Source organism: Monodon monoceros, unplaced genomic scaffold, assembly GCF_005190385.1.
Source record: "Monodon monoceros isolate NGI ecotype Baffin Bay Population unplaced genomic scaffold, NGI_Narwhal_1 Super_Scaffold_18, whole genome shotgun sequence".
Taxonomy (NCBI): Eukaryota; Metazoa; Chordata; class Mammalia; order Artiodactyla; family Monodontidae; genus Monodon; species Monodon monoceros.
The window spans coordinates 24621378-24647079 of NW_021703774.1; the positions used below are offsets into that span (position 1 = coordinate 24621378).

General features: G+C 36.6%; 1 protein-coding gene across 3 annotated transcripts in view; it reads left to right on the forward strand.

Moving 5' to 3' along the window:
- Positions 1 to 25702, forward strand: part of SMYD3 (SET and MYND domain containing 3) — a 703830-nt gene that overhangs the window by 156320 nt on the left and 521808 nt on the right. For 2 of the 3 annotated variants that reach the window (XM_029229197.1, XM_029229196.1), the window contains exon 2: positions 23535 to 23598. In XM_029229197.1, the coding sequence (XP_029085030.1) occupies positions 23535 to 23598 (64 nt within the window). Of the gene's footprint in view, positions 1 to 23534; positions 23599 to 25005; positions 25022 to 25702 lie in introns of those variants that run through there. The other variant, XM_029229198.1, reaches the window with a different exon arrangement.

Here is a 25702-nt window from a genome sequence, read left to right on the forward strand (position 1 = left end):
AAAAATGGACAGACCTAACAGGCAGAAAATCAGGACATAATTGAACTCATCAATCATAATTGAACAGTATCAATCAACTGAATATAATTGACATTTATAGACTACTTCATCCAACAATAGTAGATTACACATTTTTCTCAAGCTGACCTGGAACATTCACCAAGATAGTTCATACTCTGTGCCATCAAACACTCCTTAACAAATTTAAGAGTAGAAGTCATAGCAGTGTCTGCTCTGAGACCACAATAGAATTAAACTAAACATCAGTAACAGAAAGATAATTGGAAAACCCTAAAATATGTGGAGGTTAAACAACACACTTCTAAATAACACATGGATCAAAGAAGAAATCTCAAGGGACATTTAAAAATATTTTGAACTAAACAAAAATGAGAAGACAACTTATTAAAATTTTTGGGATGCAGAGAAGGTACTGCTTAGAGGGAAATTTATAGCATTGAATATATAAGAAAAGAAGAAAGATCTATAATCCGTCATATAAATTTCCACCTTAGGAAACTAGAGAAAGAAAAGCAAATTAAATCCAAAGTAACCAAAAGGAAAGCAATAATAAGATTTAGAGAAGAAATCAATCAAATTGAAAACAAGAAATCAATAGAGGAAACAAATGAAACCAAGAGCTGGTTCTTTGAAAAGATCAATAAAATCAATAAGCCTCTAGCCAGGCCAACTAAGAGAAAAATAAGAGAATACACAAGTTACTAATATCAGAAATGAAAAAGGGGGCATCACTACAGATCCCGTGGACATTAAAGGATGTTAAAGGAATACGATGAACAACTTTATGCCCACATATTTGATAACCTAGATGAAATGGACCAGTTTCTTGAAGGGCACAGTCTGCCAAAATGCACACAAGAAATACACAATGAATAGGCCTATACCTGTTAAAGAAATTGAATTAATAATTAATAACCTTCCCAAACAGAAAGTACCAGGCCCATTTTGGTTCACTGATGAATTCTACCAAATTTTAAAAAAGAAATTATATCCATTCTCTACAATCTCTTTCAGAGGATAGAAGCAGAGAGAATACTTCTTGACTCATTTTGTGAGGCCATCATTACCCTAATACCAAAACCAGGTAAAGCCCTTATAAGAGAAGAAAACTTCAGACAGATATCTCTTATGAAGATAGATGCAAAAATCCTCAATGATATAGGAAAACTACAAAACTAAAAAAGAACTTAATAAATGGAGAGACATTCCATGTCCATAGATAGGAAGACTCAATATTGTCAAGATGTCAGTTCTTCCCAACTTGACATGTAGATTTTATGCAATCCCAGTTATAATCCCAGCAAGTTATTTTGTGGATATGGACAAACTGATTCTAAAGTTATATAGAGAGGCAAAAGGCTCAGAATAACCAACGCAATATTGAAGAAGAACAAAGTTGGAGAACTGACACTACCCAACTTCAAGAATTTCTATCAAGCCACAGTAATCAAGTCAGTATGCTATTGCAAAATAAAAGACAAGTGGATCAGTGGAACAGAGTAGACAGCACAGAAATGGACTCACATAAATGTAGTCAACTGATCTTTGACAAAGGAGCAAAGGCAATACGATGGAGCAAAGATAATCTTTTCAACAACTGGTGCTGGAAAAACTGAACATCTGCAGGCAAAAAAAAAATCAATCTCACACAGAACTTACAGTCTTCACAAAAAATTAGCTCAAAATAGATGTAAAATGGAAAATTATAAAACTCCTGGAAGATAGGATAGGAGTAAACTTGTAACACCAAAGGCACAATCCGTGAAAGAAATACTTGATAAGCTAGACTTCATTAAATTTAAAAACTTCTGCTCTGCAAAAGACAATGTTAAGAGAATGAGAAGATAAGCCACGGACTGGAAGAAAATATTTGCAAAAGATATATATTATAAAGGACTGTTACCCAAAATATACAAAGACCTCTTAAAACTCAACAATAAGAAAACAATCTGATTTAAAAATGGTCTAGGGACTTCCCTGGTGGTGCAGTGGTTAAGAATCCACCTGCCAATGCAGGGGACACGGGTTCGAGCCCTGGTCCGGGAAGATCCCACATGCTGTAGAGCAACTAAGCCTGTGTGCCACAACTACTGAGCCTGTGCGCTAGAGCCCACGAGCCAAAACTGCTGAGCCTGCGTGCCACAACTACTGAAACCTGCGCTTCTAGAGCCCGTGCTTTGCAACAAGAGAAGCCACCGTAATGAGAAGCCCGCACACCACAACGAAGAGTAGACCCCGCTTGCTGCAACTAGAGAAAGCCCGCACACAGCAGCGAAGCCCCAACGCAGCCAAAAATTAAAAAAAATTAAAACAAACAAATAAATAAATGGAAGTAACACCTAAAAAAAAAATGGTCTAAGGATCTTAACAGGCATCTCACCACAGAAGATATAGTGATGGCAAGTAAGCATATTAAAAGCTATCCCACATCATATGTCATCAGGGAAATGCAAACTAAAACAACAATGAGATACCATTACACACCTATAAAATGGCCAAGATCCAGAACACTGACAACACCAAATGGTGGTGAGGATGTATAGCAACACGAACTCTTATTCACTGCTAGTGGGAATGCAAAATGGTATAATCACTTTGGAAGGCAGTTTGGCAATTTCTTACAAAATTAAACGTACTTTTACCATGATCCAGCAATCCTGCCCCTTGGTATTTACCCAATGGGACTGGAAACTTATGTCCACACAAAAACGTGCATGTGGATGTTTATAGCAGCTTTATTCATAATTAACAAGACTTGGAAGCAACCAAGATGTCCTTCGGTAGGTGAATGGATAAATAAACTGTGGTGCCCCCAGACAGTAGAATATTACTCAGTGCTAAAATGGAATGATCTGTGAAGCCATGAAAGACATGGAGATACTTAAATGCATATTGCTAAGTGAAAGAAGACAATCTGAAAAGGCTCTGTACTGTACAATGCCAACTATATCACATTCTGGAAAAGGCAAAACTATGGAGACAGAAAAAGATCAGTGGTTACCCTGGGTTGAGTTGAGGGGAGGGGTGAATAGGTGGAGCCTAGGATTTTTAGGGCAGTAAAAATATTCTGTATGACACTTTAATGACATATGTTATTATATATTTGTCAAAACCCAGAGGATGTACAACACCAAAAGTGAATCCTAACATAAACTATGGACTTTGGGTGATTATAATGTATCTTGTAACAAATGTAAAGTTTGTAACAAATGTGGTGCTGAGGGCATGTTGGTAATGGGAGTAGCTATGAATGTGGGAGAGGCAGGGAGTATATGGGCCATCTCTGTACCTTCCTCTCAACTTTGCTGTGATCCTAAAAGTGCTCAAAAATTAAACCTATTAAAAAAAACCATGAAAATCAAAAAGAGTACATATAGCATGGGAGAAAAAATATCTGAAGGTTGATTTATCTCTCAGGATAATTTTCTTGAATATTTCCATGTCATGATATTGCTTTAAAATAGATACATTTTATTTTCCAATTTACCCAGAAGAAAATATTTTATATGAGATACATGTATAGTGAAAGCAAGCCACATGTTTTCCACCCTCCTTCTCTCCTTTTGACTCCATGTCAGGTTTGTCTATTAAATACCTGCAGGAACCCCCAGGTGTTTACTTTCAGACACTAATTACACCCACTGTTGCAGATCATTTAATTTTTAAACAATGCCTTTATCTTTTCCTTAACCACAGGTTTTTTCCTGCCATATCTTTCACATTCTTTTTGTGTATTGTAGATAACAAGAAAAGAATAAATGCTAGCACACTTTGGAATGTGTATGACAGGTCAGTAGAAACAAAGGTGTTGGGATTTATTGTGCTCTAAGAAGAAGAGTGAGTTTTGCTGAAAGGAGTTATTTGTTAATTCTGGTAGATTAACCAAGTAGGGACACTTGGGCAGAGGAGTGGGAAGAAAGATGAGTGGAATGAGATGCTTATCCTTGATGGGTATGAACCAGCAGCAGCTGGCGTGCCTGTCTAGGGGTCCTTCTTGGACTGAACTTGATGGTGATCTTTCACATATACTTTCACTTGAAAGATTTGTCCTTTGAGGAGGACAAAATGCATTTGATAGTGATGTTTGGTATACTAAGATGATAATACTAAGCTTCAAGTTTTGCTACTTTTTCTTACAGTCATTTCCCCATAACTTGTGATAAATGTTTGCAGTGTACTCAGTGTGGAATGAGGGTTGACTGTTGGGTTGGCAGTTTTTTTTCTATGTACAAACCCATATATATATATATATATATATATGTGTGTGTGTGTGTGTGTGTGTGTGTGTGTATAAACCTATATATATTTCTTATAAATTTTATCATTAGATTAAGCTATCTGAATCATTCATCCATTCACTAAATATTTAATGAGCACCTGCTATATGCTTGGCCCTGTACCAGATGCCAATGAAATAAAGACATGGAGGGGGATGAGGTAAAGAACACATGAATAAGCCACTAAATATAACTCAGTGAAATAGTCCCCCAGTGAGTGGAGGACTCCATTGTGACTTACTTTAGTTTATAAGTTGAATATTTAGAGATGCCAGACTTCATGGCAGCTGTGTCTTGGGAAAGACAGATGTACTTTGGAAATTCACTGTGAGGCATATTTTAAAAGCATCTTCTCTTTTTACTTATCACTTTCAGAATTGCTCCATTGGCCTTGAAAATCAATTTAAAGTTTTTAGAATAACATGTTATTAAGAAAAGAGGAATTGTTTCACATGCTGTCTATAGTCCTGGTAGCACTATTGCGCTTTATAACTCACTTGTGCTTTTATTCCTCCTTGCCTTTCCCCTAATCATGAATTTTCCTTCTATTCCTGGTAGCATTTTTGTACCTCTTTTCTTTTAGTCTGGGTACTTTTTAGGTCTACTAAAAGGCTGTACTATCACCTTTACCAGTAATTGTCCTGTATTGCATGCGTCACTGAAACAGTGTATATTTTAAATTTGAAGCTTCATGTTGGTGAAGTAAATTAGACCTTCCTTTATCAGTGTTTTTTCAAACAAATTTATGTAAAATGATGGCTACCAATTTTAAATTTTCAAATGGTTAGGTAATTGGTTAAGTATTTGGATTGATTATAATTCTGTATTTCTCCTGATCAGTTTCTTTTTGGCTTAATTTGGTATAACATAATATTGTATGTAGTGTGTGTGTGTGTGTGTGTGTGTGTGTGTGTGTGTGTATTCTGTACTAAATTTTATGGACCAGGGATAAATCATCTTGATATTTTGACCATCTTCTAAAAAGCATCATGACAGCTTTTATTTCATGTGATATGTTAGACTTTGCTGCCTACCATTTCAAAGATAATATATTTTGAAACCAAAGAGGCTTCATATCCAAAATAATTGCTTACAATTCCATTTCAGATATGGCTATTCTTTGTAGGTAAGACCAGTGTTTTTCTACTTTTAATGCAATATGAATCACCTCGAGTTGATTCATATAGATATCATATAGATATGATATAGAATCTGCATATAGATGCAGATTCTGATACGGTAGTTGTGGGGGATTTGTTAAGCTCCCAAATGAAACCAGGCTGCTGGTACCAGCAGTTGTCACCTTCTGTCATTTTGGGAGGAGGTTATTATCAGGAAGTCTTCTTTCAGTGATTGCTGAGATCTCCTATCTCATTCAGTTGTCTTCCCAGCTGGTAGATCTTGCTGTGAAGATAGAGGCCAGGTTAGTGATTCCTTAAGCATCTTTCATGCCTGTAAGGTCCTTTTGCCTTCCCTCTGTATGACCCCACCCCCGAGGGGAGGAGGGGCACCTCTCTTGAGGAGAGGTTGGACCCATTCTGTGAGTTGCTTATTTAGCTGACCTCTGGCCTAAGAATGTCAGAACTTGTGTTTATGATATATGTAGAGACAGACACATTTTAACTTGGAGACATAGTCTTGGCATGACAAGTGCAAATAAAATTAAATGAATCTAATAATGTTAAGTGTAGGAGAAACAGTCCCATTTAATAGAATACTCCAGTAAATCTTTTTGAAAAGTGAATATAAGGAATTCCTTTTTAACAAATGATAATTATTCCCTAATTTATATTTTTGTTAGTGTTTCTGTTATTGGCTTTTTAAAAAGAAGTGTTATTCTATATGTGCACATATTTTCACTTTTGAACTTATTTTATAAAATTTCAAACTTGCTGTATAAGTCATAGTTGGGAAAAACATGGTGGTGTATACTTTTTCCCCTAGAACACTTTATCTGTAAGTAGTTTGCATTATTACCAGGAGAGAATTTTGAGTTTGCCCTTAAACTAAGCATTTAACAAAATTTTGAAAACCGTATTGTGTTTGTTGGGATGTTTATCTGAATGAAGTAGAGACCATTTTGCTTTTATCTTTGAAATAGTACAAGGTTTGAGAAACACAAAGGGCTAAAATTAGACTATTCAATCTGAAACTTGCCTCTTGACCTCCAGGAAAGTCGTTTTAGAAAAATTTGCCGATTTTCTTTTAAAGATTTCAACCATTATTGGCGTTGGTGGTCTAGTTGAAAGTACTTTTATATGTAAGTGCACTTATTCTTTTAGCAAATATTTATTCACTGTGTAAAACGTGCAAGGTACTGTGAGGGACACTGATGGGATTATAAAGAGGTACCAGATGCTGTTCATCTTTTAAGGAAATCCACAGCCTTCAGTGCACTTATCAATCAATCTGTGTTCACTGGTCTTCCTTCCTGGTATAAGAATATCTTTAAGTCTTCTGATTTTGACTTGATTGCAGTTTGTCTATGGTATTTTACAGAAAGGCATTGATATACTTTGTCTCTCTTCCCCAGTCTTTTACCAAAGAAATTCTGAGCCTTTTAGAGGCACTTCCCACTTCCCCAATCCTCCGCCGCCCCGACCCAGCCCCAGGCAACCACTGGTCCACTTTCTTCCTCTGTGGATTTGACGATTCTGGGTATTTCACATCAGTGGAATCATATAATATGTGATCTTTTGTGACTGACTCCTTTCACTTAGCATAATACTTTCAAGGTTCATCCATGCTGTAGCATGTATCAATATTTATTTCTTTTTATGGCTCTAAATCCTCACAAGGAGTGTCCTCTAGCTGTTCCCATAGTCTGGAGTGCCACCATCCCCTTTTAACCTTATTCACTCAGAAATTCTCATCCATTCTATAGCTCTGATTTCGTTGATGATTTTTAATGAGCTGCCTTCTGATAGCTCTTTGTTTCTAATCTTGAGTTTTCCTGGATTTTTGTTTTATATTTTGACTAAAACATTTGTCGTTTTGCATCAAGGATATTTTAAGAGTAGAATGTAGGTAGAATGAGCATGGCCTTTGAAATCGGGTAACATCCAACGTTATCTGTTCGTACCAGACTTTTAACTCCATATGGCTCTGTGTCTACCTTATTCTCACTCAATTCCTCACCCTTTCTTAACACTGGCCCCCATCCTTTCTTCTCTGTCACCTGGAGTGTGCTTTATCATCAGCAAAACCTCTATATCCTGAAGGTCTTCTCTGAATACTCTCTTCTTGTTCCTCTAACTGAAATCTGACTGCCTTTTAAGGACAGTGCTTCCTATCCTCCTAAGTAGTGGCTGTTTTTTCTCATATCCTAAGTACCTCAGCATCTAGAGAGGTACTAAGACCATGCTGCTCTTAGACCATTCCTCTTCTCCCTCAAAATCGCCAGGTCCTTTGAAGCATTTGCCATTATACCCCCATCACCTCACCTTCCGGTTATTCCTTTACATGCATGGCTCACTTTTTCTTTCCTCATCATTACTCTTGGTGTCATTTTTGCTGAAGCAAATATCCACCCAGCACCTGGCCTCTTCATCCCCATTTCTAATTATCTTTGCCTTTATCACAGTTTAGCTACCTCTTCCTGTGGCCATACCCTAAAACTGGTGGTGACCAATAACTATTACTTCTGTTACTTCAATTTCAGGGTTCCCACTCTCCAACTACTATCTTACAGATGTCTAGCACAGTCCCTGACACCACATAATAGGTGTATAGTAAGCATTATTGCTGTTCCTGCTATTCTGCTTCTGTTGTAGCATCAACAGTCCTTGAAAACAAGAACTGTATCTTATCATGACCCCTGTTTCTCCAGAACCTCCCATAGTTCATTGTACAAAATGGTCCTTAGTGATATTTATGGGCCCAGTAAAATAAACAGCAGTAACAATAGGAAGGATTTGGCTTTCAAAAGATCTTTATATCAGAAAACAAGATAATTAAATTTTAGCATTTAGATATCACATAGTTTTAAAAAACCATTTGAGTAATGACATTTCAAAAATTGTTTTCTTTCTCATTTCCTCTGGGGGAAAATAGATGTTATAATTTGTTGCCATTGGGATTCTTTTAGTTTAGCCAAGGTTGATCAATTATAAATTTCCATTGTCTAAGGATTATTGTAAATGAACTATAAACAGGGAGATTGCTTTTTAGTAAAATGAGTCAGCTTACCTGAAAAGAGTTAATTATCTTTTCTCTTCTGTGTTGAAAGACCTTTTACTACTAACCTAATGAGTAGAGAGGAGAGGGAAGTTAATGTGTTAAGATTTTCTTAGCCTTTCTTATAATCTCTGTAGAAAAATAAAAGTATAAGTTGCCACTGTATTATTTCTGATTTTTTTGAGATAAGAGAAAAATATGTAAAAGTTTTCTACTTATTTGGGTCAGATGTTGACTTTATAGAACATTTAAAACTCATGTTGGGCTTCCTTGGTGGCGCAGTGGTTGAGAATCTGCCTGCTAATGCAGGGGACATGGGTTCGAGCCCTGGTCTGGGAGGATCCCACATGCCGCGGAGAAACTGGGCCCGTGAGCCACAACTACTGAGCCTGCGCGTCTGGAGCCTGTGTTCCACAACAAGAGAGGCCGCGATAGTGAGAGGCCCGCGCACCGCGATGAAGAGTGGCCCCCGCTTGCCGCAACTAGAGAAATCCCTTGCACAGAAACGAAGACCCAACACAGCCAAAAATAAATAATTAATAAACTCCTACCCCCAACATCTTCTTTAAAACAAAAAAAAACAAAAAAAAAACTCATGTTGACCAACAGTTTTTCCAGAAACACTAGTTTCATTATTATTGTATTCATGTGTGGTTGCTTTTAAGCTAAGAAGTAACTACCATTTCATTATATCCATGAATATTTCAGTAAATGACTTCTACTTATACTGCTATTATACTTTTTCAATAATTTCTCATAGTTAGATATATGAAGGACTTGAAAATAACTGGGAAAAATATTCCAAATGTTTATAGACATTCAGGGGTTGATAAAATTCTGAATGTCTAGAAGGTTAAACTTTTTAATATATTAATATATTTCTACCCAGCACTTGAGGTATTTCAAATAATATCTAGAAACGTCTTTTGAGAGTTTACCATTAAAAAATCTCTTAAAGTAATAATAATAATGTGATGATAATGAGTATTTTCTATAAACCAAGCGCAATAAGTTTTCCACATGTTTTATTTAATTCTCATTACAACCAAATAATTTTCGTATTGTTATTATTCCCACTTTCGTTCAGTGGTTTAGAGAGATTAAATGGCTTAGTATCACACAACTACAAAATGATAAACTGGAATTCAGTTCCAGGCCATATGGCTTCATTGTCAGTGGTTTAACTACTATATTGTATTCTCTTATAGTGCCTAATTGAGGAATAAATACAGACATAGTGTGTGAGAAATTAATTTACAAATCATGCATCCAACAAGAGATCAAACTCAGTAGGTTTAATCTCTTTAAAAGACAACCCAGGGCTTCCCTGGTGGCGCAGTGGTTGAGAGTCCGCCTGCCGGTGCAGGGGATGCAGGTTTGTGCCCCGATCCAGGAAGATCCCACATGCCGCGGAGCGGCTGGGCCCGTGAGCCATGGCCGCTGAGCCTGCGCGTCTGGAGCCTGTGCTCTGCAACGAGAGAGGCCACAACAGTGAGAGGCCCGCGTACTGCAAAAAAAAAAAAAAAAAAAAAAAAAAAGACAACCCAGCAGAAAATGGGCAAATGATCTTAATAGGCAGTTCACACAAAAGAAACCATGAATGGTGAATGAACTTGAAAAGATGCTCAAACTGTGACTATTTATCTAGAAAATGCCCAGTAAAAGCACAGTGAGATAACGTTTCACACCCATCAGGATAGCAGAAAGTAAAATGACTGTCAACAGGGCTGACAAGATATGGATTTAAGAGAACTCTCACTAGGCTGCTGCAGGAGTGTAAATTCCTACAACCACTTTGGAGAGCCATTTGTCAATGTGTGAAATATTTCAAGATATGCATTCTTACAACTCAGCAATTCTACTTCTACGAATATGTATTCTGAAGCAGCAGAAGTCAAAGTGGGGTCCTGAAATGTCTGGGGGTTCCCCAAGGTACTTCCAGAGGACCTCTAAGTTGAAAACTATTTTTATAGTAATATTAAGACAGTATTTGCCTTTTTCACTCTCATTCCCTCATGAGTATACAGTGGAGTTTTCCAGAAGCTCCATGATAACCATAAATGAGAATCCAGCTGCATTCTATTAAGCCATGTATTTAAGAGATTTGCATAAATGTAAAACAGTGCCACTCTGCTCACTAACTTATTTTTATTTTGGAAAATATAGTTATTTTCATAAAAATATTATTTATATCAACATGTAATGGAATTATTATTTTAAATGAATGAATAAATATATTAAAATTTTCTTAATTTTAGTCTTTAATATAGTAAATATGAATAGAGATAACCCACATAAATAAAACCTCTTTGGAGTCCATCAATAATTTTTTTTTTTTTTTTTTTTGCGGTACGCGGGCCTCTTACTGTTGTGGCCTCTCCCGTTGCGGAGCACAGGCTCTGGCCGTGCAGGCTCAGCGGCCATGGCTCACGGGCCCAGCCGCTCCGCGGCATGTGGGATCCTCCCAGACCGGGGCACGAACCTGCGTCCCCTGCATCGGCAGGCGGACTGTCAACCACTGCACCACCAGGGAAGCCCCATCAATAATTTTTTAAAATTTAATTTTCTATTGGAGTGTAGTTGATCTACAATGTTGTGTTAGTTTCAGGTGTACAGCAAAGTGATTCAGTTATGCATATGCATATATCCATTCTTCTTAGATTCTTTTCCCATATTGGTTATTACAGATTATCAAGTAGAGTTCCCTGTGCTATACAGTAAGTCTTTGTTGATTATCTATTTTATATATAGTAGTATGTATATGTTAAGTCCAGATTGAGACCAAATAGTTTTGAAAATCATTGTATATGTGTACAATGCAGGTAACATTGTTTTCTAAGCGTAAAATAATTGACCCAAATGTCCATCAATATGGACACGATGCCAATTCTTTCAATGTGGAATGGCAAAATAAATTGTGATATATCTTTATATATACACATACATACACACACATTCATACATAATTATATATTAATCAGACAGTATATATTTGTCAGATGTTCCTTACCTTATATGTCAAATAAAATGATTTTTGAGAATGTATTTTTCTAAGTAAGTACATGATAAAAATAAGTGCAAAGTTTATTAAGAATTAAATATTAGTTCATAATATTGCAGGTTTGTTGACCTTAACCTCAAAAGGTAGATATAAAAGTGCTACATAAGCTACTCTATTTGACTAGAATGCACAGTAAGCAGCATTTATAGGACTTGGTTTTTTGGAATGTAGAATATGTTTATTGTTTTATTTCAGGAGTAGTATACTGTGTGTTTATTGAAAAGGAAGCATCATTTTATTATATCTTTATATATACATTTCCACTGTAATGGCTTAAACAAATAGGAACTTATTTTTCCCATCCAAAAGCTGGAGGTTGGTAGCTGCTGGCTATTGGATGTTATCGGGGTCTTTCTGTCTGATGGTATTTGTTCTCTTGTTGCCTCTCGTGCAAAGAAAGTTGAAATGGACAAAATGTCTCTCATTAGAAATATAGTTGATTCTTGCTATTCACCGCAAACACTGAATTAGCCAAAACTGAACCATCACTCCTAGGGGATATACAAAGTTAGGTTCCTATAAGCCTCTGGGCACATTTTAATCAGCCAGTCAATACATAACCTTGTTGTGTGTGTGTTTCTGTTTATAGATACCTTATTTAATACATATTGTTGATTCATTAACGTTGAACTCATGGCCAACAGCACTATAACTCACGCCTGAATGAAGCTTATCTAACACACATATTTCCTGGGTAACACACATCACAGCTTTCTTGTGCTTAGGACACTAGATAGCACTGCAGCACTGTACTAGCTGGCCATTTAAAATAGCGAAATCACCAATGAAAAGCACAAAAATGAGTAAAGTGTGGCACTAGATAGACCTTGAAAAGCGTTCTCGTTTACAGTATGAGAGCTGAAATAAGAAAGCAGAATGTCACTTCATTTGACCTCAGCTGGGAACATGTGCATTGGGTAACTCAAATTTTTTTGCCTCTCCACACATATCCACGAATGACTGCAAAAATGGTGCAAGTATTGATTTGGAGTTACAAATAAATTTTAGTGAGTAGGCAGATTTTCAAATAAACAACCCATAAATAATGAGGGTCAGCTGTATCTCTTTACAAGTCATTTGCCAGAACTGGGTAACAGGGTCTGTTATTAGAACAACCAGTGGCCATGGGGCATGAGCTTTTTACTAGTTTAGACCAGTGATGATTTATCCCCCTGGAGTCGGCAACCTACACTTCCTGAAATCCAGAGATCTCTGCTATTTCAACAAATCACAGTACCCTTGGCAGGGAAGAGTGAAGTGGTTGTTGGGTAAGCAATGGACAGTGCCTGCCATGTGCCTAATCAGGTGCTTGGCAATTGGAAGGGACTTGGCACTTTTTTGTTGAAGAATGAATTGGTGAATGAATGACGGGGTCATTTTTGGAAACAGCCTTTGATTTCTCTCGTATCTCAAAGATTTTCCATTTGCATCTGAATTTTTTAAAAAACGTGGTGTTTTGACTGGCCAACTCCAAATTAAAGTGAAAGTTAATGTAAGAGAATAAAGAAATTTTACTTTATATGGATTAACTTCAAGTTAAATAAGTCAGAGAGAATAATAAAAAATGAAGCATCAGTTGAAGTTGAAACTTGTATTCAGAAAGAGTCTAAGTAGCCCAAGTTTCATGTGGTAAAACTTTTTCTTTCTTTTCATATTGTTCCTTTTCTGAAATGATTGCTTTTTATATTTTGGAAGATGTTAAATCTAGAAATATTAGTTTTTAAATATAGTATGATGATAGATATCATTATTTTAAATTATCAGGTTCTCATATATTATCAAAGAGTAAAACAATTTTACTTTTTAACACTACATTTGTAGCAAATGCCAGTTAAAAATAAATTCAATTAATAAAGTATAATTTCATTTAAATTTTGTGTAAACAAAGCATACATTTGCGCTTACTATTCCAAACATTGGAATAAATTGTTGAACTTTCTGTCTGTGTCCTGCCTTAGACCAAGAGCAATTTAAAGCCATTAAATAGTACATATTGCTTTTTCATTAAAGTTGATGTTTATTTGATTATGGAAGTAAAATAATATTATTATATAAAATTGGAAAAGAGAAAAAAGAGGGAAAATCACCCCAATTCATATCACTCAAAGAAAAGTTTCAACAATTTGGTCTATTTCTTTTCACTCTTTTTTTTCACACATTACAAGAACTTAATTTCACAAAGTATATGTAGTATGAAAAATCCATTCAACATTCTAGGTGTAGCCTTTATTATTATTGTTATTATTATAATAGACTTAGAATAACTTACAACTTTAGGGACAGAGAAGTATATTTATTACTATCAGTTGCAGAGCAATAAACGAAGCAGCCAGGTTTAAAGTATGGTTCTCCTAGAACTTTTTCTGCTCAGCTTACCTTCTCTATTCCATACCTGTCTGCATACTGAGCTGGAGTCCACATTTCAGGGCAAATGAAATTGTCTTCTTGTACATTTTTAATTTCCATTTTGGTGCATTGTCGCGGTTTCTGATATCTTTTCTCCCTAGGTCTTTTAGATGTCGAGCACTCTGGTAGTTCTCCTCCCTTTCTATACCTGCTCTAAGCAAAATGTCTATTGCCAGAAATCACAGCTAAGGGTCTAGAGAAAAATAATGCGATTATCTGATTAAGGTAATTCATACTAAGTTGCAAATGACTTGTAGTCATAAGGTTTTTGGGGTGATGTCTGCATTTCATCACAATATATTATCAAACTCATAAGGGTGTTTGATAAGTAGAGTATGTGAGGGTAACGTTGGGGGTCCGTGGGAGAACCTTGTATCGGCCATAGTACCTGCTCGCTGTGGGAGGACAACACAGGCATGAAAACCCTTGCACGACCCCTGTTAACTCTCATTAAGAATTTACAATTAATTATAATGCATTGGCAGGTGAAACATTTAATTCTGTGTCTCCTAAGGACTCATCTTTTAAGGTTTCTTTATTTTGGGATTAGGTCAGCACAGTGTTTCTTTATAAACTTAAAGTGCCATTTTATTCTCCAAAGTTGAGAATGAGTTATTTGAGATTTCATTAATGCTTACTTCCAGGAGGACTTGAGGAAATTTATAGTTAAAGGTTAAACGAAGTAATATACTTAATTATAAAATAGAAGAGCAAAGTTTTAAGCAGCCAGGAGAAAATGGCTTCCAGGCCTCTGAAATGAACAGATAAATATAGTTAGATAGTGATTTTGACTTTTGGATTTCTCACTGTTCAAGTTAAAATGGAAACATGCTGCTGATAACCTCATTTTCTAATTAGAGGTAGCATGATAGATAATTCATTCATGGTGATAAAGTATACCCTGCATTTGAAACCAAGGTGAGCAGCTTTTGCCATTTTGAAGGCTTAGGTTTTAGTATATTAATGAAAATGTTGACCAGATTTTCTTGTACCTTCTTTGATATTTTACCCATGGTACTTTTATTTTTATGTGTATGCTGTGTGATATTTATAATAGCAATACTTAACATATTTAAAGGGTATCTGATTTCAGTCTTTAGGCAAAGTCAGGTTTTTTTCTTCTTCCTCACTTAAAAAAAATTTCAAGAAGACTTAGGGAAAACGAATATATCTCTCAGACTTATCAGAGTTGTATTACTCGACTAGGCTAGAGAGGTTTCCTATTTAGAAACAAAGATGTTGTCACTAGAAAACAATCCCTCTTCAGCAATTCGTTTTGGTCACAGCTTTCTTCAGTCTACTTATGTGTGCTTTGCCTAAGAAACACCTTTAAGTCACCAGTTTTCAATTCTTAGCTGTTAGAGTGACCCACAGCACACAATATCCAATTTTGCAGAGAAATATCATATAATGAGGAGAGTTTAAATCTGTACTCTTGTAAAAATGTTAATTTTCTCAACTTGTAATAGACATTATTTTACATAAAGCAAGCAGAATATTAGGAGTTGTAATTACCTTTTAATATTACTGAAGATGTAACAGCCTTCTCTGATTTTAATTTCCACAGGTGAAACTTTCATAAAACGTTTTTAGCTTCTTGAATCAGACCACTTTGAAGTTAATCATTCTGATCAAATTAAAAATAGTAGTAATACAAACTTTAGTGAACGTGATTGAGCAGTGAAACACTTAACGATGCTAGTCAAATTTTGAAATTAGAGCCAAGTATTATGGGAACATGTGGATTTCAAAAAAAAAGTGGTGAATTTTCTGTGTGCTTGCAAGGAGATGACCAGATTTGTGGCACATGTGGATTTTGCTTTTTTAGCAACCATGGAAGAGGTGTGGGATTTTCAGATATGGCACAGAAATAGGCAACATTATCTTGAGCACTTTGAAAATATACTTAGCATCCTCAGTTTTAACTCTATGCTTAGATGCTGTTAGCAGCCACTTTATGTAGATTACCTCATATAGTCTACCCAACAGTTTTATGAGTAGTCACTTATTCTCACTTTACAGAGGAGGAAATTGAGGCTAAGAGAGGTTACAAGGTTACACTGCTAGTAGGGAGTGGACTTGGTGTCTCAGTCCTTTCAGGCTGCTGTAATAAAATGTCACAGACTGTGTAGCTTATAAACAACCTAAGTTTATTTCTCACACTTCTGGAAGCTGGATAGCCCAGTATCGAGCAGCTAGCCTGGTCACATTCTGATAAGGGCCCTCTTCCTAATTCATAGCTGGCACCTTCTCACTTTGTCCTCTTGTGGTAGAAGGGGTAAGGGATCTCTGTGGGGTCTCTTTTATAAAAACACTAATCCTATTAATGAAGGTTCAACCGTCAAGACCTGAGCACCCCCCAAAGGTCCCACCTCCTAATATCTTTGGGGGTTAGGATTTCAACTCATGAATTTAGGGCAGGGGGACACAAACATTCAGACTATAGCACTTGGACTACAGATTTTGAACTCTAAACTGGTAAAATATTTTCCCTCCTAGGTATGGTGCCTTCCTTTTCCCTTATAACACCCTCTCCAATTCACTCTTTCCCTGTCAGAAAGTGACTTTTCCTTCTTCTGAACTAGGGCCCTGTAGACTGTGCCGCTTTTCAAAACACGGTTTTGTATTGTAGCTCATCCTGCAAGTGGTATGTGTTGATCTGTCCTCCTTTACCACGAGCTCCTAGAAACAGTGACTGTAATACCCTCCTCACACCCACCCACCCAGGACCTTACACCTTACACGGTGGCCAGTCACTGAACACTTGTTGATTTAACTACTGGAGTTTGTGTTCATCAGGTAGCATAGTCTCCGCCAGTACAGAAGCTTTAAGAGACCAAGGACAGTGAAAAAGGGAAGTCCCCGAGTAAGAGGGTCTGCCTCTCTTGACTAACTTGGCTCAAATACTTTGCTGTGCTTTTCTCTAAGTGCTAATGCGGGTTTAAATTACTTGTGCTTCTCCCATGAAGTTATGGTGCCTGTGAATCACAGATTCATTTTCCCTGAAATATTATCCATTGCATTTTCTTGTTTTGTACTTTAAATATTAGAAATAGGAAATAAAGTGATAGGGAATATAGAAAAAGGAGTCCAAACCAATTCTTTCTATATTCCTGTGTTATGAATCTATTATATATTATTTTGATCACATCTGCTGCTTTGTATTAAAAACCATTTGATAGTTAGGTGGATGGTGGATATGAATCTCTTTAATTTTTAAAAAGGCCTTTGGGCCCAAACCCACACAGTTACCATCTCCAAACAAAAATGGAGGATCCCTTTAATATATTATTATGAATATTTATGCCTAAAGGAGTTCTTTAGCATTTTCCGGTGTATTTTATTTGGCCAGAGTACGTGTTGCACTACCCTTGAATAGAATAACATGATTCTATTTGGGATAATCTCTTTTTCATAATGTAGAACTTCTTTTGCTTCAGAAATTTCCAGGGGGAAATATAGCCAAGTACTTGGTTACATGACATTAACATTTCTAATGAATCAGGATTCTGAGGTTTTAAAGATATTAACAAACCTAAAAATTCTGTAAATAAATATTTCTGTGGTATTTTTGTTTAAAAAATTGTATTTAGACTTCTTTCACTTAGGTATTTTGGCTTTCTCCATTTAAGAACAAATGGAGAGTTTTTATTCTTTATTTTTAAGAGCTTGCTCATACTCCATAGAGCATCTTGGGTCTTAATTATGTGAAAAAATACTTTCATAGGAATTCTACTCAGGGAATTTTCTTAAAACTTGTATAAGGCCTGGGGTACTAAATCAGACATCCCATAAGTCAACACTTTTTCCTTAGCACCTGTAAGTGGTACAGGCTTTACTCAATGCGCTCTCGTCTTTTTCTCAGCTCAGATTTCTTCCCAAAGAAATCAGCCACAAAATAAATTTCCTCATTGATCAGCCACAAAGTAAAATCTGGTCCTTGAGATATTCACGGTGCAAAAGATCACTGGGCAGGGATCTTCACCTTGAATGAGGAGGCTGCAAAGGCACACCCTGGGCTCTGGGGTTGCTTCTGATTGTGCTGGCCTGTGCTCCATCCAGATGAGTGTGCTTCAGCGAGTGGGAGGGTCGCCCTGTGGTGTCTGAGCCTTTGCCTGCATCTGACTGGTCAACAGTGAGCCGGTTTCCTTCCATTGTGAGGATGGCTGTTGAAGGAGAGATTCAGCCTCTAGACACACTGGGAGACTTCTAGGAGATCGAGGCATGTTACTAGGAAGGAACCCTGTATGATAAGTATATTATCTATGAATGTGTTGTAGATGCATTTTTTTCCTCTGTAGGAAGTTTTAAATGGTTTCTGTACGTGCCAGGGCTGGGGGAAATTTGGGATAGAATTTGTTCATTTTCTATATCCTTTCCAGGAAAACTTCTTTCTCTCTACCTGGCAACTGGCCATATTACTTTAGGGCAGAGTTTCTAAACGGTAGGATACTTTTGCCCTCTGATAACCAAGAAGGACAGAGAGATGTTCCCTTAAATAGTACTCCAGTTGTTGGGATCTGAGGGAGCCAATTAATCCCCTTTCCTCTTTGATTTCTTAGAGACAGTGGTTTCCCCTATATCCATATACGATTGACCCTTGAATAACACGGGTTTGAACTGCATGGGTCCACTATGTTTTAGTTTTCACTATGTTTTAGTGAAAAAAAACACAGTTTTTTCCACTAAATACACACTACAGTACAACACCATCTGAGTTTGGTTGAATCCGTGGATGCAGACCCTCAGATATGTAGGGCCAAACTGTAAAGTTATACATAGATTTTCAGCTGCATGGAGGGTTGGCGCCCCTAAGCCCCATGTTGTTCAAGGGTCAACTGTATGACTTTTTAATTTGTATAGCAGCAGAACAATTAATTTAGCTTTATTTTAATTTCCTTTCCACACTTCAGTTGCCTAGGCTATTGGAGAAACTAATTACGACCCAACTTTTACTTGGAAGAGAGGACTTAACTTATGCTCTGTTAATCACTGTATCTGGAGCACTGAGCAAGCTGAGAATTTTCTCTGATTTGACATTGTGTTCAGTAACATCCGAGTTTATATGAACAAGTGATAAGGGAACCCTTTTTGCTTTTTTGGGATGGGGGCCTAAAACTTCCATTTATTTTAGTATACAATAATTTTAATATCTTCTGTAATTTAGAGGTAGACTGCTACTATTTGTCTCTTAAGTGGAGGGGAAAAAAGAGGTTCTGTTACTGATACATTCCTAACCTGTTTCTTTAGATTCCTTTTTATTCAGAAATTCCAGTTCTGAAGGGACTCTTGAAATAATCGCTTTGCAAACAGGATGTTTGTGGAGTCTGTGAGAATTGTATATTGCTCACTTCTCTACTCCTGTGAGATTATCATGTTTGGCCTAATAATAGGCACATATTTTGTTATCTTCAAATTTTATTTATTTTTTTTGTTACACAGAGCCAAATAATTTTGGAATTAGAAGGAAACATTTAATTCATGCTCCTCTGCAGTGCTGGAATTTCCTGTACATATGTCTGTAAATGTACCTATCAGATTCTTCTTGAACATGTCAAATGACCTGGAACTCCACCTCCTCAGGGCATTTCTTTTGATTTTTGAACAGTTGCTGTTGCCACAACGATCTTCTTTACCTTTAGACAGAATCTGTCCCTCTCTCCCTTCCATTCAGTATTTCTTGTTTTAGCCTCTGGAGCTACCACCTAGAATAAGTGATCCTTTTTATTTAGGGCTTCTAATTAATTCTGTTTTTTATTTGACATGTACATTTCTGATTTTTTAAAGAAAAATGTGGGTTTGTCTTTCAGTTGGAAATGATGTGTTGATTTTCTTTTTTTAAGAGAGAAAGAATGTTTTCATGAACTGTCTGGGTGGCTATGTTTCTAATACTTATTTTCCTCTCCCACTGCTACCCAAATTTTTTCTCTGCAGGGAGACCTTACCAGGAGGCTATTACTCTGAACCTTACTCAACAGGGAAAAGCAGTAACTCTTCAAAGCCTCAGTGGTTCCTCTAATTAGACACACTACTTTTATCTTGGATTCAGTTGACCTTTTTTTTTGAAACTTGAGAACTTAAATTTATTTGTTTGGTTATTTGATATGTAAAAGTAACCCCAAACATTTAAATAACTCATGTTAAGGAATTTTTTTTCACACATCAAATGGCAGCTGAATTATCCCAGTACTTTGAATCATCTTGCTATTTATTTTGCTGAAATTCTGTGTTAAAATTCATTAAAGCCTGTGGTTGAGAGCTATGGGAGGGAGAAGACGAAGTTTTAATATTTGCTACCAGGTTCATCACTGATTTTCCTGGGTATTTTGATTCTGCTTATTATTTTTATTTGTTTATTTATTTATTTCTTTTTCCTTCCTTTTTGCGGTACACGGGCCTCTCACTGCTGTGGCCTCTCCCGTTGCGGAGCACAGGCTCCGGACGCACAGGCTCAGTGGCCATGGCTCACGGACCCAGCCACTCCGCGGCATGTGGGATCCTCCCGGACCAGGGCACGAACCCGTGTCCCCTGCATTGGCAGGTGGACTCTCAACCACCGTGCCACCAGGGAAGCCCTGCTTATTATTTTTAAAAATGGAGATGAAACACTTTGTATAGTTGGGAATCTTTATTTGCAAGCAACAGAAATAGCCTCTGAATAACTTAGACAAGAAAAAAGGAAATGAGGGGAAATCTGAGGAGCCAGGTCTAAGGAAAGCAGGATTCAGGGGAGCCCCAGGGACCTCATCCTCAGGAGTGTTCCTGCAGAAAGCATACTTTCCCAGTCTTGGCTGCAGTTCTCAGTTTGGCTTGACAGGCTTTCTGCCAGGGATCTTTTGGCAGTTTGGGGCTTCTTCTGTTTTCAGGTCTATTGGAAGTTGCCTTCTTTGTTTTCTCCCACAAATATACTGATTTAACTCAAGTCTTGAAGCTAGTAGTGTGTGTGTGTGTATGTGTGTGTGTTTTCTTTTTCCTGCTAATATTTTTGGGTTTGTTGTAGATATTTTCCAGGGTGGGGAGTGATGGTTAGGTTTTCCTATTTCCTACTTGCTCTGTCATTTTTTTATGGGGAAAGTTAAGGAGATTAAAAAATTATGCCACTGCGGTCAACATAAACATTTAAAGCTATAAATGTTCCTTTAAGTATTACTTTAGCTGTATCTCACGTTTCGATTTTTTTTTTATTATTTAATCTAATACATTTTCTAATTTTCATGACAACTCTTTGATCCTTGAATTATATAAGCTTTTAAGTTTCTATAAATATGAGATTTTACTGGGTTTATTTTTTTTTTTTTTACTGATTTCTAATCTAATTCTTTTATGGTTGGAGAAAATTATCTGTATAATATTGATTCTTTGGGATTTTTAGATTTGTTCTGTGGCCTGATGTGTGGGCATATTTTGTAAATGGCCAGTGGGTGCTTGAAAAGAGTATGTGAATACACATTAATATAAAAGGTGCAAGGGTCTGTGTTTTGCATGAGATCAAGTAAATTATAGAGCTCCTTATTCTTTATGTGCTTGATCTATGAATTCCTGAAAAAGACTTGATAACTAATACTTGTATGGTACTTAGTATATTCCAGGCATTATTTTTAAGGCCTTACTTATATTAATTTATTGTGTATTGATCATTTTTTTTAGATGTTACTTTTACTTTATGTATTTTTAGACTGCGAACATTTGTTACTAGGTACTTAATACCTAGTGATTGGAGTCTTTTATCTTTGTGTATTGACCTTATTCATCTCTAGTAATATTTTTAACCTTAATGTCTCCTTTTCTGATATTGATATAGTTACACAGGCTTTTTTCTATTAGTGTTTAATTAATTTTAATATTAATGTTAATATTGCCTAGCATATCCTTCTCATTCCACCTTTGTATGTCCTTTTATTTGGAGTGTGTCTCATAAATAGTCTATGACGGGACTTCCCTGGTGGTACAGTGGTTAGGAATCCACCTGCCAATGTAGGGGACACTGGTTCGTTCCCTGGTCCAGGAGGATCCCACATGCCACGGAGCAACTAAGCCCGTGTGCCACAACTACTGAGCCTGCGCTCTAGAGTCTCCAAGACACACCTGCTGAGCCCGCATGCCACAACTACTGAAGCCCAAGCACCTAGAGCCCGTGCTCCACAGCAAGAGAAGCCACCACAATGAGAAGCCCGCGTACCGCAATGAAGAGTAGCCCCCGCTCGCCACAACTAGAGAAAGCCCGCATGCAGCAACGAAGACCCAGCACAGCCAAAAATTAAAAAAAAAATTTTAATTAAAAAATTAATTAAAGAAAAATAGCCTATGGGTGGATTTTGTTTTTATCCAGTTTTGTCTAAGAGTGGTAGTATAATATGATGGTTAAAAGCAAGAACTTTAGGGCCGGGTTGCTTGGGTTTGGGTTGTTGTCTGGGATGTTGATATCTGACACCTGTAATTCTACACTTGGGGATAGGAGATGTTTGGACTTTGCTTTATTTAGACTTTTAACCTCCCCCCATGTTATATGCTCCATATCTCACTGCTGCTCTCCTATGGGTGAGGTACCTGGTATATTCAAGTTCTGATTCTCTGCAGGGTTCAGTTGTTACCGTTTCAATGTCACCTGCCACTTGAACTTTATGGTGTGTTTCCTTAGTCATCTGCTTCTTACCTCTTGAAAATGTATTGAAGTATCTCTAAAATGGACGTAATAAAACTGCTTAGTTATAGGACTATCTGAAGTTAAGTGTGAGTCAATAGATGTAAAGAACTTTGAACAGTACCTGGCACATCAGAAGTGCTTAGAAAGATTTGTTCCTGTTTTGTCACTGTTGTTAATACTATAGTTTGACTTTTAATGCTCTTGGCTGCCTTGAAAGTATCTACAGTCCTGTCTGATGTTTGTTACTGTGAATTTCATCATCAGATTTATTGTTTTTATTTTATAATCCAAGTTTTTCTTTGTTTTGGCTTTTTTCTTCCTCAGGCGATTTGGTGAGGACATAACTTTGGTGCATCTCAATTTAGCAAGTTGAAAGTAGTAATTGAATTTAATGGAAATTGAAAACCATTTCCCAGAAGGAGTATATTATAATTAAACTACATGATAAATTTAAACTTGTAAAATTTTTCTATTTGAATGGTGTAGGGTACTTTCAGTTAGTTGATAGGCTAGATTCTTAATTTCATAAGGAGACATTAAAAACTCTATGAAAAAAAGAACTCTATGAAGTGAAATTTTTTGCCTAAGTGGGAATCTCTGTGTTTTCATTAAATTTATGTTAAAAAGAACATTAGTGGTGGTGACTGTTACACAACAATGTGAATGTACTTAAGGCCACTGAAGCTATACACTTAAAAATAGTTAAAGTGGTAAATTTTTTGTTATATATATCTTACCACAATTTTAAAAAAAAGAACACTAGTTATTAGGTATATGTCTCACATTGAAGGTGAAAGAAGATGTTCATCACTGTGAAAATCTAAATCTCATGGACGATACAGATAGAGTGAGCAGAACATATTGGTGTCAATACCTTGACTTATGTTTTCTTTCTTCAGCCATATATGATTCTCTTTCATTTCCTAATGTGAACTTTATTTTTTAACAGGAAGGAAAAGCTGATGCGATGCTCTCAATGCCGAGTTGCCAAATACTGTAGTGCTAAGTGTCAGGTAAGAAGGTTCTGCTGTATGTAAGCTCTCTACTCTTAAATTTGTTCTCCGGGCTTCCCTGGTGGCGCAGTGGTTGAGAGTCTGCCTGCCGATGCAGGGGACACGGGTTCGTGCCCCGGTCCGGGAAGATCCCACATGCCGCGGAGCGGCTGGGCCCGTGAGCCATCGCCGCTGAGCCTGCGCGTCCGGAGCCTGTGCTCCGCAACGGGAGAGGCCACAAGAGTGAGAGGCCCGCGTATCGCAAAAAAAAATAATAAATAAAATTTGTTCTCCATTATGCCTGTTGAACTATTTCTGTTTCTTCATAATCCTTTATTTATTTTAACTTGTTTTTTTCCTTCAACTTAAAAATCATATATGTATATGGTAATAATTATATATACATAATATATACATAAACTCTATCCATATAGTGTGTGTGTGTGTGTGTGTATATATATATATATATATACACACACACACACACATATATATATATATATATATATCACTGAAGAAAAGTTAAATGTTTACTCCTCTCCATCTTCTTGTCCTCTTGACTTCAGTCCCCTTTCCCAGAGCTAACCACTGTTAAGGTTCTTATGTATCTTCGCAGCATTTTTTTGGTGCAAACACATTCATGTATCTTTATCTTTTGTTTTTAAAAACAGATACAGGTTATTCTGGCACAAATTCTTTTACACCTTGATTTTCTTTTTCATTTAATAATCTATCTAGAAGAACTTTTTGTATCCTTGTGTTCATTCTATCATATGAATGCACCACAATCATAATTTCCCCACTAATGAATGCATAATTTTTTCCCAATATTTGGTATTGCCAGTACTGCACCAGGCATCCTTTCGTGCACATTTTTGCACACTTGTGCAAATTGATTGTAGGATAAATTCTTCCCCGTTGTACTGATTAGTAAAAGGATATATGCATTTTGAATTTTTAAAGAGAATGCTCAGTTGCCTTCCAAGAGTTTGAGTTAATTAACAACAACTGACAGTCTATGAGAGTACTGCTGTTAACATCTTTGAAATTCTTTAAAGGATGTATAATTAACATTCAACATGACCTTTTCTTCTAAACTTATGGTTAATCATTTAATAAGAAATTTAATTATGCTCTAATGAATTAGGTCATAATAAAAAGTCTAATTGGAGGGTATGTGTCTGTGTCACTTGCCACTCATGCTTCAGGGAACTTCAAGTTAAGAAGACTACATATAGAACCAAATGAATTATATTATTTGATACAGATTTTCTAGTTGAGCTTCCTTTCTGTTCTCAATGAACTAAACATTTACTTTTATTTTCCCTTGTTTTTATGACTGTTTTTCCCCAGGGCTACTTCCTCCTTTTGTAGTACACTCAAGAAAAAAAACCAACAAAACCCATTATCTGATTAGAATGAGTAGAGGGAGTCTGGTGGGTAGGTATGTCATTTTGATTCATTATAGTGCATGTGTTTTTACCACATGTATTAGCTGTTTACTGTAGCATCAATAATAATGTCATCGTCAGATATACTGTAGAAAGTAATGGGAAAATAGCTAGTAAGATGAAAGATATCATATATAACACAGCTAGTGGACATGCTTGTCTGTGTGCGGGGGATAGGGTGTGTGTGTAGAGGAGATGGGATGGGAGTCAAAGAATGGCCAGAACATATGCATTTAAACTGCTCTGTTAAGCTCACCCTTAAGGTACAGCATTAAACATTGTAATTATTGTGGATACCTACAAAGCAGCACAAAATTAAACTGACAGACTGAACTATGAACAGTAATGAACAAAAGCACTTGGAATGGAAATTGATATAGAGGATGCGAATTCATAGCATAAAATCCAAAATACGTTTACCCTAGGGGGACATAACTTTTGTCAGTAGCTTAGCGTTTGATGTATGGGGCCATAGCATCAATGAGCTCTCCACAAGAAGCTGAGGTGTTATAGGGTATAATGTCCCCTGTGCTCATAAGGAAGGTATCAGTGGCATCAGTTTTCACACTTCATTTTTAAACATAAGTGATACAAGGATACATTTGCATTATAGAAATTAGCACAGTATAGACTAATGCAGGGTGAAAAGTAAAAGTCTTCCTCCAGCATTCTTC